A 14,851-nucleotide genomic window follows, 5' to 3' on the forward strand; every position below is an offset into this window, starting at 1 on the left:
ATGAGTCAACCCTATTGATATTCACAATAAAAAATAATACTCTTAACATAAAAAATAATATTTTTTCATTGATAACCTAAATAAGAGATCCGTATCACAAAATACGATCCGTGAGATCGTCTAACACAAATTTTTGTCTATATTTTATTATCCCAAGGTTGAAACAGATTATCTACCTTTCATACAAAACATAAACAAATTGCATATCAGGTCTCCGCATTTACATCGAACCACATTACTAAGAGGAATGGATTTACAACCAACTAAATATAATACATGGCTTTTGCAAACCAGCGAAAGATTTATGTTACAGGAGCATCAAAGTCACGTAAATCATTTTCAATCTATCATAGGAGAGGTCGTCCCTTGAATTGGTGCTCTCCCACTCTGGCGCTGAACGACTCTTCCGGTGCAAAATGTCCGGTTCTCTAAAGCAGCAACTAGACAAAATTCAACTGCTTCACAGATCCTAAATCACTGTATATTACAATCCAGGAGTCTCTGCAGAAAATTTGAGTATCTTGAAGCTCATAACCGTGGAAAGTTGGCAACTGAAATCCCTTGTCGAGTTTTAAATTTACATACGGTAAGATTAATGTTTTTATTATGGTGGATACAAATGCCTGCAAACAAACAAACAAGGTCTTACGATCAATACAAGGGAGGAGTACCTAACACTTACAACATCATCGGAAATAGAAGAAAACGTCCTTCGAAGTGGCAACAAACTGAGATAATAAATAACCCTTTGGTTCTAATCTAGTTGTGATACTTTTTTCAGTTTCTTGGTGCTTATAAAAACGTGGCAATACATTACTCGCAGCATGTTATTGATTGTCATTAACGGCACAATAGGGACACAAAGTTGAGATAAAACTGCATCATGTTGCGACTAAACATTTGATGACAATGAAATTAATCCGATGAATAAGAATACATTAACGAGGCTACCTGGATTAGATGCATGTGCAAGTCACCAATTTCACTCCATTTAAGAGACATGGTGAAGTAGTTTAATTTTACACTACCACCCAAAGAGTTTCTTGAAATTTCTGCATATACAGAAGCATTCATAACCTGCACCCAACCAAATTTCAAACTTTCAATAATGAATATATAAAGGTACAAAATGAGATAAGTGAGAAAATTTCACAATTTCTCAACATGTATGTGAACAAATAGATTTTCTCCTAGCAGAATGTTACCAGTTGGTCATTTAGGCTTTCTGAACGAATCTTTGAAGTCAATCGTGTACCCTTGCCTATTAACCATATTTAGCCACGTCACTGAAGGCTAAAATATTCATTTTTTCCTTCAGAAAAATGCACATAAACAATTCATCGAAATATAAAATTTCTAACACGTGACATGCTCCAAGGACCATGAAATCATTTGAAGCTCAAAACTGCATCACACTGCCAATGCGCTTACAATTTTTTAATTGCATTCAATTTTTCTATTAATTGCTCAAAACTAGGAAACGAACTATCAGCAAAAGCCAACTACAGGAAGAAAAAATCAAATAATCGTGAACAAATAAATACATTGAACTGGAGACGCCACAGCAGTCTGATTAAGCTTACCACTGAAATACAGGCAACTGGTACCACTTCATTTGCATCCAAGACATTAATCACCACATCTAAGGTAAGTAATGCTTTAAGCTGCTGATTTTCCATTTTAAGGATAGGTGGTGAAGATACAGAAAGATTCAAATTGATATCATCATCTGGGTACATCTTGTACAACTGGGGAACAATAAATCTCCACCCAGCTGTGTTCAAGAAAGATTTATTCGGTGCTTTATCAACAATCCACTGCATCTTGTTAGTCTGATACAAAAACCAATTTTTAATTGGGTAAAAGAAGTGTCAATTACATCATTCAATTTTATCAGCACAAAAAGCCAAATTACAGACAGCGGAAATGAATCTTTGAAATCAACTATTTTTATGTGATGCTGTTTAACAATGACAAATGAAAACTATGGGTTCCAAATCCAAGGATATTTAAATTATAAACTTACATAAAATAAAACCGATGATGCCGACTTCAGAACGTCTTCATGCAATGAGATTCTACTCATCTTATCCACTGTCTTGAACAATAAAGTGGAATGTAATGATCTATGGTATTGGCTGGTTAGCTCATCTTTATCCTTTGGAGAGAATAAACCGTTGATTTTAAGGTCAAGTGACGAGTTACAAAGCTCAGGGTCATCAACAAAAGTAACGTTCAAAGTGGCAATATGAGCAACGGATACTTCTTTAGGAAGTGAATGCAATATAGAATTAATTTTTACAATTCCAACTTTTAGTTTCTTAGAAATGGCATTCTCAATGGAAGAGCTAATTTTACCCTCAAAAGCATCTACCAACCTGGAAAACAAAAAAGGAAAAGGGTTCTAAATAAGTACAAATAACGGTATATAAAATTTAGACTGTTGAGATTAGGTAGATATCCAGTTTACGTGATGGAATAAGAGAATATAGATCCATCGATCATCAGAGAGTAAAAGATTATAAATAAAAATACCCTTGATAAAGCCATGAAGCTCCTCCATCCAACTTTATAGAAATATCATTCACATGACAACCACAATCCAAAACATCCAGCTTCAGGGATCCTTGTACAGTTGTGAGACTGAGGGTAAGGTCGATGTCCATGCCTTCAACCTTAGACGAGCCAAAATTCATCGTTTTCAGTGAAGAGACCAACAGTAATTGTTACAGATTTACAAGACGATAGAATATGCTGACAAACAATTTATGCGGAAAAAAGGTCTTGAATTTTTCCAATTCACATAACAAAGAGATCAACTATAACTAGGTAGAGGTAATAGTTTTCGATTTATAAACCTAGGAGTAAACTTGCATATCAACATCACTTGCATCCATGATGGGAATAGAAAGCTGAGTTTGTGAGAAAGTGACACGAACATGTTTGCCAACAGATTAAGCAGCGGACTAAGCAATACATGAATCAAAACAATAAGGTGGTAAAGAAGTAGTAATCAAACAAGGGGATTCGTTTCGGCTACACATGAGGAAGGAGCAGTGTCTAGCCCAAAGACGGTCTAAATTACATCCAGGATAGATTGACCTCTTCAAGCAAATTCTTTTATTATGAAATTTTTTGGTATTTGATCCCATAATTCTACAAGTTATTTTACCTCATAAGATAAGTGGTCCTATGGTATGCAAGGAATTTCATTTTGCTAATTTTGTTATGTAACTTTTTGCTATTCGGTACGGTAATTATCCCATATAAAACTCTTTTCTTGTGAGTTTCTATGCTAAGCCAAAAACAATCATCTCTGTTTCAGCATGCAAGTAATTTTCAAATTATTTTGCTATGAATTTTTCTTTTTTGCTTTGTTGGCATTTCTGATATTTTAAAAATAAAATTAATGTGCTTTTATTTTGAAATGTTCAAACCACAACAGCACAAAACAAATCTATTTGCCCATTTTTATTATTTTCCCTATTTCGCATGTTTTACTTATTGGCTATTGCACAATCGGTTTCCAAAATAGTATAATCTGAAATGACAAAGCAAACACTCGAGTTTGAGGATTAACTTGCATTTCTTCACAAAGTCTGCTTATTAAATATATTTCGAGTATAAACATTAACGAAGTGATGAAGATTGAATGAGGGAAAAAAAGTCAATTTCTCGCATCCGTTCATTTTGTACATCTTTTGATTTTGCTTCGATAATTGCATCAGCTACTCCAAATGAGCCAGTAAGCAGATAATACCTGAACAGTCGCAGTTCCCTCATCAGAAACACTAATCGGAAGTAACCATGTCTTATAGGAATAGCTCCAATCCACACTCAAATTTGCGGTGGCCCCAGAAACAGCTACAACAATCGCGGAATCTCCAGTTTGCAAAGTAGACGAGATCACATCAATAGTTTCGATAATAATACTGGAAAGAGCCATGTGAACTTTACCCACAACTGGGATTTTCACGGATTTTTCAATATCGGGCAGCTCGAGTGGAACTAGCGAAGACTCCGCCTTCTTTATCAATAAATCCTTAAAAAAATCAAGACCCTTGTCATATAATCGCACTTTGATGTGCCCTTCTTCGTCGGATCGAGTATGGATACAGGAAAAGGTGAGAATCAAGAATAGCCAAAAAGGAACAACCGGACGAGCCATTCGGATTACTTGAGATAACACAATAAGAGAAGTGGGGATCGAATGGAGTGGGGGGATTGGGGGCGAGGTGGCGAAGCTGGGAAGAGAGAGCACAGCTGCATTTTTGCCGATCGTTGAATTTACAGAGTATATTCTTGGAATTTGTATTTTATCCAACGTCGTTTTCATTTTAATGTTGAAAAAAAAAAACCAAATATAGCATTTTACATATCGTGAAAAATAAAAATAAAATAAAACGTGATATATAAAATTTACGATTTTAATGTAATTTGTATGTTTTTTAGTTTTTTTGTTATATTATAAATCAATTTATAATTTTAGTTTACTGATTTTTTTAAAATTTTGATATTTTTTATCGAATGTTTGAAATGACACTGAAAAATACTAACTTGAAGACACATGCTAATGATATTTATGATGTTATGTAACGTTCCAATGAAAAATTGATTAAAAATATATATGAGTTGTCGAACTAGATTATAAATTGATCGATAACATAACAAAAAATAAAACACTTAAGTTGTAAAATTAAAAATGAACGACGGTCTTTGAATCCATTTAATTTCACAATTGAGTTTTGTTTGATTTTTAAAAAATGATACCAATGTGATTTGCCTTTGAAAAATAGTGGTATACATGTGATATACTGATATATTGCATTTATATATATTGTTAAATTTTTAGTAAAAGTGCAAGCATTTACGATTTTAGATTTGTTTTTGCTTATAAATATATATTCTAAAAATAATTTGAAATATATTAGATAATTTACATATCATTTATGCTTGATTTTCTTTTAAAGATATTTCTTGATATAGATTTTATGTCAATCATTTAAAAATGTACTTTTAATTAATGGCATGGAGTAAGATATGCATAGTTTTTTTTTTTTTTTAGCATGCAACATATTTACAAATCTTAAAAAAAATACAATTGATATGTGTATATTAATGACTAGATCACATGTAAAATGATCTTACATAGGTATATGTGTGATATATGTCAATTCCATCCATATCTAAAATGAAATATAATACTTTTTATCAGTTGAGTCGAATAAAAGATATGTATCATAAAATTGACCCGTAAAACTAAAAAATAATATTTTGACATAAAATATAATATTTTTCATTAGTAAATTCGAATAAAATATACATATAACAAAATTGACACGTAAAATTAGATTTTTTTATATATTAATTATGCAAACAATATACCTCGAACTTTTAAATTATATATCCTAACTCAAATATCACGTTTCTTGTATTATTCTTGTGGTTATGTTAAGAGGATTAGTTTCGAGTTTTTATCCATATTTTTGATACGACAATTCTTTTTAAAATTAATAAAATCTATTGAATTTGACTGACAATCCAATCAAATCAAATAAATTATAAACTACACTTTCGAGCAAAACCGACAAAACACCAAAACAATATGGAAAAAAGAAACGGAAATTGTACTTCACTTCCCAGTCGTCGTTTTTTTTTGTGTTCAGTCCTTAGGTACTTTTTTAGTACCACATTTTCACATGAAGTTTACCACATTTCCACATGAAGTGTACCACAATTTGTATGACATAGTACCACAATTTTGTGGGTAGGGAGTGAACCCAAATAAATGTTTTGATTGAGGATTTTTCACCAACTTCCCCAAAGAAAAACCTAACAAAATTAGCGGAAATATTTAGAGGAATACATAAATTATTGATTTTTTATTTATTTTACTTTTTTTGGTGCATATTTTATAGAATTACTAATATTTTTTTTAATTATGACAATGACAGATAAATTATTTTAAGATCATGGCTGCTACGTTGATTTATTACTCATATAAGTTACATGTCTGGTTTTGGCAAATCTAAGCACGTTACGGGAACAAGTCATATCTTGCAAGTAAATATTTGCATTTTTATATGAAATTTAAAATTGATTTTTATAATTAACTGAATATAACAAAAATCATTAACATATATTCAAAATTCGGTGCAAAACATTTTATAACAAAATTTGATATTTATGACACGTCTTTTTTGGATGAAAATTCGGTACAAAACATTATTCATGTGTCATATAAAAATCAATTGATTTTATAATTCTTGACGATTTTATAATTTTCGAAGACAAAAATTATCATTCATTGGAAAAAAGTCGTATATTAATTAAAATCGAATATTTTGTACACACATGTTGAAATTAAATAAAACTGCTTTTAAAATATTTGTTTAGCATGAAAATGACAAGGATTCAATATTAATGAAATTTTGCAAGATTTTTTTTTGAAAAAAAAAATTCAACTAACCTATGATGTATAGAATGTAAATAATTTAATTATCAGTTGATGCACCTATTTTTTTCACCCAAAAAAAATAAATCAATTAATGTCCTATTGAATAGGACAAAAACTTATGTAATACGGTCTCACGAGTTGTATTTTATGGGACATATATCTTATTTGGGTCATTCATAAAAAAATATTACTTTTTATGCTAAGATTATTACTTTTTATTGTAAATATCGATATGGTTGATCCGTCTCACATATTAAGATCTGTGAGACGATCTCACATTAGACCCACTCATGAAATAGAGTCATTGATCATCCTATTCAAGTAGCCACAACATTGATTAGTCTGATATCTTCAAATGTCTCATCATAGTTATAATTGAAAATGGTATAAGATTGATTATATAAATATATAACAATTAAAAAAAATTCCGAGACGATATTAAAAATCAATAACGTGAGACGAATTTTATTTGAGCTATTCATAAAAAAAATATTACTTTTATGTTAAAAATATTATTTTTATTGTAAATATAAACATATTTAACTTATATATTGAATAAAGATAAAGTGTGAAATCTACTCATAATACATAATAAAAATAATAATAATCTCGATATAAAAACAAGATAACAAGTAAATGGAATTTGCCAACTTTGACCTAAAGTTACAAGTTATATTATGGTTTTTAGCATCTCTAGAAGAAAATTTATATTTTTTATTTTGTAATTTTCATATTTTTATTTCATGAGAAGATGTTAAACAACTTTATTCACGAGGTAAGTCGACTCATTTTATAACTACAAAAATAATTTTTATATAAAAAAAATATTTTTATGAGTTGGATCGAGTCAAAAATCTGACTCAGAAAATTGACTAGTGATATTTTTTTATATGAGTTCTTGCATTTCATTCGAGGTTTCACTAATTCACACTTTTTTTTTTCTAAACTCATTTTAATGTAATTTCTCCGCAATAATATTATAATCAAGATAACTTGAAATAGTATTCAATATCATTCTAAAAAATAATATTAATATCATCTAAAATTCTCCCGGGAATTAGAAAAGTATATTGTAGAATTAAAGATTTCGTTTAACAACGAAAAATTATGAACTCCAACGAGCGGATAATATAGTACGTACGTAGCTGAATAACCGATCAAATATGTAAGAACGAATCCATACATGTATAAAATGGACCCCATTATTATCAAGAATAGAAAATGATGGAAAAAACGATCCAAAAAAGAAGAAAAAAACCTAGGAAAAATCCATCTATAGCTTGCTTCTGTAATGGCAAATCTGATTCGCTATACTCCGACTGCTAAGATCGATCACCAAATCACAGGTGCTGTAGGCGACTACGTGAATACTGAACAGAATCCTAACCTTCCCCGAGATTCTGATGTACGTCTGAAGCGGCAGCATGCCGGAGACCACGTCGGAGTAGAAGTCGGAGTTGGAAAGCAAGCGATCCGTCATCAAAGATAGGGTCAGGTTCAAACCGCGTGTATCCCGGGCTCCGATGTGGCTGGCCGGTATGGGGACCTCTCCGACGTCGTTGCCCTTGAACCTGAGGTAGCACGTGCTGTTGGAGTATTTGAAGGACACGTGGTTGGGGTTCTTGACGGTGACGTCGGTGTCGATCGTGAGGTTCATGGAGACCCGGAGTCGGAGAACGTCGACGGAGAAATCGACGTCGGAGAGTGTGATTGAATCGACGGTGGTGGTGGGACGCTTGGCTTTGAAGACGGTGAGGCCGAGGATTAGGAAGAGCAGACCCAGGCCCAACACGAAGGCGATCAAACACAAGCATATATATTTCCTCCTCCGTTTTCTGGTGAGTTTACTCTCCTTCTTCGATGCTAATGGTAATGCTTCTACCTCCATTGATGATCACTTTACTGGTGTAAAGTTTTTTCTGCAATTTTTGGTGGGAATTGAGTGGAAATCTTGGAGATTTAAGGATGGTGGGTAGTAGGTATCGGGTGATGGGGCGGTCGTGGAAGCAATTATTACTCCTCTCTCATTCATGCTTCTTGCCACGTCATCGTCTAAAGTTTACAAGTTATCATTCCCATTTGAAAAAAGCTATTTTCTTTAATATAAATTATGATTAAAAAATAAAACAAAAACTTTCGAGAAACAGTAACACAGATTTTTATGTTACGTAACATCTAATAAGTTAATTTAATGAGATAGATTTCTCATTTAAATTCGTTATTCACAAAAACCTACGAAAACAAGTAAAGCTGATGGTGTCTCTTTAGCTTCCTAAAAGAGATTTTTAGTTGGATTTATTGGATCCTCTATTCTCGGGCTAAGTATCCCAACACTTGATCTTCATGGCCGTAAGAGGGTTACGTGTAAAATATACGTAGTCATTTACTACTATTATGGATTACTATCTTGATCATNCATCTCGTATATGTTTTTATTTTTAAAATAATTTCTAGAAGGTATACGTCACTTGAGTAGGTGTTAAATTGCAATAAATACTATCTTGCAGAGCTTAACTAAGTCCAAATCCTTATTATCATATAGGAACCTATCTATAGGGTGGTTTTTTCGTATTTAGAATTATATTATTTCTGTGTCAAATGTTAAATTTTATCTGAAACCCATTGCTTCAAAAAATAATTATGAAAAAATGTCCTTAAAATATTTATTTCTTATTTTATTAAAATATTATATATCAAATGTATTTTTTAAAGTAATTTATATACGCTATTCAATTTATTTTTCCCCTTAATTTAGTTTTTTATATATATAATTATTTTACTTAACTCATATATTTAAATGCTACAGTAACTTAAATACATATACAAATAAACTTATTTCTATCAACATTTGTTATAAGTCATAGACTCATAAACCACTATTAAAATTTGATCTTTTATCAAATAATTAAACTAATTTCAATTGATTATTTACATAATTATAAGACAATAATAAAATCGATTAATTTGATTATTTCTGAAACTATAAACATTTAAAAAAATTTGTTGGTGCGGCATAGCGCTGCGCTAGAAATAGGGCAGCAATAGGGCTAACTGCTAAGGAAAAGAGTTTGGTCTCATAATTATATATCTTGTGTTTGGTCTGCAATTACAGGGCAAATTTAAGAGAGGATGAAAAGGAGTACGTGGCAACTCTCGCCTCCGGTCAGCCTATAACACACACGAAATAACACCCTCTTATGTTTTAATATAAAATGCTTAATTGTATTCTCATAAGACTTGCATATTTTTATTTCAAATTCAGACTATCAATGGAACATGTAGCATATAGACTCGTCCCTCGAGTGATCTAGAATGCATCATATATTTGTGATTATTACTTGGGCATATGGAAAAAAATCTCAACCTTTGGGCATTGCAACAATCAAATATCAAAAAAATTTATGAACGTTAGCACCTCCAGGAGGGTACGTTATATGCATGTCTAGTAATTCTGTGAATTTGACAGTATTCAAACTTCATTGCGTTTAGTGAACTATTATCACAAGGATACAAAGGCCAAAATATTAAAGAATACAGAGCATCCAGATGGATAGAGAAGGTGAGGGTGCGACTTGCGAGCATCATGATAGAATTGTTTTTAACCCCTGAAAAAATGATGCTTCAACCTCATCCACATAGCTCAAGCCATTCATCCTCTACCACACCAGATCATCCACTCCGAGTACGAGATTAGTCCTTCAATAGTTTCGATTTATAAAACTTCGTGGACTCCATTCCTACAAGAAGTAATCCGGAGGTGGCTTCTTGGCAGGTGCTCCTCTTGTTTCCTGCATTTCAACAAAAAACTGTTCCAAACGCCTTTCAAGAGGTAAAGTGGGGTTTATTTCCTACGCCACAAGACTATATTGATTACGTGTTGATTTTGTAGTTCTCACTCGAGTCTTATGCAGAGTAGCATGGAAGTCAATACCCCGCAAAGCGATATACTGAAAAACATGACTCAACTAGAAGTATACACTTCTTAGAGTTGATACACAGTTAATGCAGCATATGCTGAAAACCATATGCTTCTGACAGTTTCAAGAGCAATCTCATATCAGCCTAGTCTGCATACCTCACAGTAGAAGAACAAAAACAGTCAACGGGGGTCAGGGAGGACAAAGAGACCTTGCCAAGATTTATTCTGGACTACTATTGCTCTGTAGCACAAAGAAAATTAAAAGGCAAGAAACAATAAATGCACACACCTGTGGAGCTGCATCAAAGACACGAAACTTCCTTTCCAGGTTTTCGTCCAGCTCAAGAATAGCAGCTACATTCCCACATCTGCATCATAATTTTTTGTCAAACATTGAAGGTGAAAAAAACTAAAGAATGGATAAAAATTGAAATCTTTTACCTGTAGCAGTAATTTGGAGCTGACCAAACCGTAACTATCTGGTCGTTGAACATCCATTTATAGCCTTCCATCACCAACTGATGGGCACGACAAATATAATCAATATCATTTGCATGATTAAACGTACTGACAACACTGCCACCGAATAGGAAACCCGCACCGCGTGGGCTCAAACCCCAACCATCAACAGCATCTTCTGGATCTGACCAGAGGAGATCACACATAGCACCATCATGAGGTACTTCTTGCTTACGGTCAATTATTCGAATCTGACACACAGATGCTGCCAATAATTTACTAGTATTTCACAACTAAGAGGGAGAAAGATACTGAAGCAGAATATATTTGAAACCTGGTCCAGTGTGGACATTGCAGGAGATAGCCCACCATGAACTGAAAATATCTTGTTCTCAATAAGCGCCGACAGGCTGCCAGATAATGCAATCATAGGTATAATATACTGTTTTGAAAAGAAACCAAGCCAATGACCCAAGAATAATTCAAATTTGACAACAATAATGGTGGTGTGTGAGGAATTGGAAATCGAGAAATAATTTTGTTTGCTACGTAGCTCGTTCAAATTATTTTATCGATTTTAAATGAGTACAAAACTCATTTTTCCAACAAGTTAATCACTACACTAAGTTTGACATTACTATTGCATAATATGAGGTGATTGACAATTAACCTTCATATATTTTTTTGTTTTTTCTACAGTCCTCACATAAATTTGAATAGATACAACGCAATTAAATTCATGGCAAATATCTAATTGGAAATATAGAGAAGTTCAAACCTCAAATAGTCAAAAATATCGGTGCAATATCTCCAAACGTTAGCAGAACCATATTTTCGCAAGCACTCGTCATAGAAACCATAAACCTGAAAAAGGGGGAATATAATGACTTCATGCCATATAATAGCTCAAAACTCAGGAACAACATAGTTCCCAACCTGTGTTATCTGCCGGCTCTCATGGTTTCCCCTTATCAGAGTTATCCTATCGGGATATCTTACCTGCCAATGCACTATCTATTAGTTGAGCCACGATTGTGGGCATCCATTTTGTCTGGAAACACAAAATATTTGATACTCAAACGTAACTCCATGTTGTCAAGAAACATGAGGTCCATTTCAGATGCTATACCCTTCGCATACAAAAGTAAAACCAATACCTTCAGCGCAAGAAGGAGCAGAAACGTCTCAACTGAGTAGTACCCTCTGTCAACAAAATCTCCAAGAAACAAGTAGTTTGTCTTGGGACAATCACCTCCAACTTTAAAAAGCTCTTTCATGTCATAGAATTGCCCATGTATATCACCACATATCTACATAAAAACACCGATCCAGAAAAGAAATACTGGCAATGAGTAAAATGTCCTCAAAACTACAAGGAAACAACTATCAATCCACTCCATATTTATACCTATGATAGTGTATAAAAAATATGGCTCTGTAGTCTGTACCTTCAGAAATTAAACAAAGGAAGAAAGGTCTCTCAGGGGTTTTTCCCCTCTAATTTTATTGGGTGATTAGGGCATGAAATCACTTCAAAACAAATGCATAGCAACAATATCCATTAGATAACCATTTAGGACACTTCATAACTATAGCTAAATTTGGACAACCCTGCCCAAGTAGTTTCCTAGTTCACTGATTAAGTTTCTCGAGATCAAACAGTTCATAAGGATGTCAATTTTAAAGTATTAGCTCCACTTTTTTAAGTCTCATAAATCAGATTGAGGTGATTCTGTTGCTCAGAATGCCATTGAATCCTGCGTTGAGATTCAAGTGCAGAACTGGACAGTACAGGGAGATGATAACAGCAACCTCAACCTCCGAAGTTTCTTGTCACTGACCACTGATAATTCTCGTTCTGTGATTTGGTGGATATTTTTAATCAGTCTCCTGGCCACTTACGTGAGCACTCAAGCATATATGTAAGGTAATGGTTGGATTACCATTTGAGTAATTGCTTTGCCTTCCTTTGTCAAAATTGGTAGAAACAGTTATAATAAGTTGATGAAATCACGTGTCCAAATCTACAGCAACTAGAGAAATCTGATAGAGTGAACCTATGTCATTGTCGTTAAATTGGGTGGTTAATAAATGTTTTAAAAGAACCTTTGGTTGCATGTAACTACTACTTAGGCTCCCTACCTCAGACACCACTTGTGTTTGTTTTCATGATTCTTCGAGTGATCATGTATGTTTCTCGATCTTAGAAGCCAGAAGGTGGTTCACTTTGTCTTCTTTCCTATCGCTAAAATTAATCATCACAGGGATTAAGTTAAACAGCTCTTCTAATACAGTTGCTGGCTGACAACAACTTGTTATCCTTTTCACTCATCCATAGCAACAAACTATCACAAAACACGTCGAATATTAGTAAGATTTGGTAACCGTCAGAAAAGTAGTCCATGAAAAAAATATCATGGCAGAGTTTGGTTAGTGCCCGGGACTAGCTTTTCATCTGAAATCTCCACGTTTTTGTGGGTTAGGACCACTGTTTTCAAGAAAATCGTCCAAAACTATTAACTTTCCAGAATCCATTTGCCATTCCACATGCAGAAACCACAATACAACCTTTATCTTTCATCTATTTCCAGAAATTACAGCAAATTTCATCAGCAATCTACTTGTAATGCTTTTTTTTTTCTTGTGGAGTCTCAAATTTTCAAAATCCTCCAATCTAAATTTTTTGAATAAAAAAGAACGGGTAGGTGAACATATACAGCCATCAAATTTCTACAAAAAAATCCACTAACATCGACTTCTTGATCAAAGTTTTAATCTCTTCGTTCCAATCACGCAAACTATAAATGGAAGAAACCACCACCAACACACACATCTTCTCGTAATCCAGAAACCCAACAATAAAACACAAATCTATATCCACCCAACAATCCATAACCTCCAAAACTCAAAACAAATCGTTACACAAATAGTTTACACCAAGAACCTACTAAAAAAATAGATTCAGCTTTTTCTTCGATACTTACAGTGACAGGAGCGTCAACTCTCTGGACATTACTCTCCTCGACGAGGATTTCCATGGCTTTGAGACAGAGAGCCTTGACTTCCGATTCCTTGAGAGGCTCGCATCTTTTCAGTTGCTCTATTTGCCGGTCTAGGTCCGACATCTTCCCAGATTCAAACTTGGAACTTCAAACCCTTCCGTAATTTCGCTCGATAAATCAGACCCTTGATGAATATTCGATTAAAAATGTGATTTCATAATCTGAATATTGGCAATTATTACCATTTTGTTCCCCTTTTTTGAGGTGTAATGCTTTATACTCCCATTGGTAATTGACGTTAGCAGTAGTGAGGTTCACTTCTTTATTGTGTGGCCTTTCTTTCTCTCTCTCGCTCCGCCTGGGTTTTCGCGATTCGCAATCGAGCAGCTGAGCTCAAGTTTCGCGAAATCTCAGTTTAGTCCCTCGTTTATTGTTCTCTCTCTTGGGAAGGATACTCATTTTATTAGAACGCAAAATAAAACCCCTCCAACTTTAAAAAATTATAATACAGATATTATTTTTTTGATTAATAAATATTTATTGATTAAATTTAATATACAGATCCATTTTTTGAATGAAAATAACTATGGTGTAAATTTGGGTGGTTCGAATCGGGTTGAAACAAAGACATTACAAAAAATTATTAATTTAAAACTGAAAATTCTAAACTTGAACATAAACCAAAATGGTCAATCTGATTTATTTTATCATTATTATTTTATTATTTTAAAAAATAATAGGATAAAATTATAAAAATTCAACTCATAAATCATAATAAAAATATTTTAATTTAAACATATGATAATATTTTTTTTAATCTAAATATGATCATTATGTTTCATGTGTTTAAATATTTAAATTTAGTAGTCCAATTGTCTAAATAGTTAATAATTACTAAGAAAATAATAATTGTTTAAAAAATTCAAAATTTTTACAAAATAAATATTATACGATTTATGATAATATACAATAAAAATATTTTCGAACATTAAAAAAAATAACTTATTTATTTCA

General features: G+C 32.9%; 3 protein-coding genes across 4 annotated transcripts; all 3 read right to left on the reverse strand.

The window, feature by feature from the left end:
• Positions 1-92: 92 nt before the first annotated feature.
• LOC140978067 (putative BPI/LBP family protein At1g04970) lies at positions 93-4,311 on the reverse strand. 2 transcript variants are annotated; one of them, XM_073442833.1, is made up of 6 exons: positions 3,761-4,310; positions 2,536-2,675; positions 2,027-2,378; positions 1,584-1,832; positions 952-1,077; positions 93-623 (listed from the first exon to the last, which is right to left on the reverse strand). In XM_073442833.1, the coding sequence occupies exons 1-6, from the start codon at positions 4,166-4,168 to the stop codon at positions 441-443; spliced, it is 1,458 nt and encodes a 485-aa protein (XP_073298934.1). In that variant the 5' UTR covers positions 4,169-4,310; the 3' UTR covers positions 93-440. The 2 variants fall into 2 exon arrangements, with proteins under 2 accessions (XP_073298934.1, XP_073298935.1); XM_073442834.1 differs by lacking the exon at positions 93-623 and adding an exon at positions 1,206-1,261 and having other exon boundaries at positions 3,761-4,311.
• A 3,214-nt stretch (positions 4,312-7,525) lies between these two features.
• Positions 7,526-8,560, reverse strand: LOC140978069 (late embryogenesis abundant protein At1g64065-like). The gene has a single exon (XM_073442837.1). The coding sequence runs from the start codon at positions 8,343-8,345 to the stop codon at positions 7,731-7,733; it is 615 nt and encodes a 204-aa protein (XP_073298938.1). The 5' UTR covers positions 8,346-8,560; the 3' UTR covers positions 7,526-7,730.
• Positions 8,561-9,844: 1,284 nt separating this feature from the next.
• LOC140978068 (serine/threonine-protein phosphatase PP-X isozyme 2) lies at positions 9,845-14,261 on the reverse strand. Its single transcript, XM_073442835.1, has 8 exons — positions 13,820-14,261; positions 11,993-12,145; positions 11,772-11,834; positions 11,614-11,699; positions 11,170-11,245; positions 10,818-11,086; positions 10,666-10,744; positions 9,845-10,245 (listed from the first exon to the last, which is right to left on the reverse strand). The coding sequence occupies exons 1-8, from the start codon at positions 13,958-13,960 to the stop codon at positions 10,195-10,197; spliced, it is 918 nt and encodes a 305-aa protein (XP_073298936.1). The 5' UTR covers positions 13,961-14,261; the 3' UTR covers positions 9,845-10,194.
• Between the last annotated feature and the right edge of the window lie 590 nt (positions 14,262-14,851).

Source organism: Primulina huaijiensis, chromosome 6, assembly GCF_012295235.1.
Source record: "Primulina huaijiensis isolate GDHJ02 chromosome 6, ASM1229523v2, whole genome shotgun sequence".
Taxonomy (NCBI): domain Eukaryota; kingdom Viridiplantae; phylum Streptophyta; class Magnoliopsida; order Lamiales; family Gesneriaceae; genus Primulina; species Primulina huaijiensis.

Excerpts from the sequence above, each read along its gene's own strand:
- LOC140978069 (XM_073442837.1), bottom strand. The coding sequence starts at position 8,345 with ATGGAGGTAGAAGCATTACCATTAGCATCGAAGAAGGAGAGTAAACTC.
- LOC140978067 (XM_073442833.1), bottom strand. The coding sequence starts at position 4,168 with ATGGCTCGTCCGGTTGTTCCTTTTTGGCTATTCTTGATTCTCACCTTT. Across the intron at positions 2,676-3,760 it reads AGGGAACTGCGACTGTTCAG|GTTGAAGGCATGGACATCGA; the intron begins GTATTATCTGCT and ends GGCTCGTCTAAG. Across the intron at positions 1,833-2,026 it reads CATCATCGGTTTTATTTTAT|ACTAACAAGATGCAGTGGAT; the intron begins GTAAGTTTATAA and ends TTTTTGTATCAG.
- LOC140978068 (XM_073442835.1), bottom strand. The coding sequence starts at position 13,960 with ATGTCGGACCTAGACCGGCAAATAGAGCAACTGAAAAGATGCGAGCCT. Across the intron at positions 11,246-11,613 it reads GATATTTTTGACTATTTGAG|CCTGTCGGCGCTTATTGAGA; the intron begins GTTTGAACTTCT and ends ATTATCTGGCAG. Across the intron at positions 11,087-11,169 it reads CAATGTCCACACTGGACCAG|ATTCGAATAATTGACCGTAA; the intron begins GTTTCAAATATA and ends TCTGTGTGTCAG.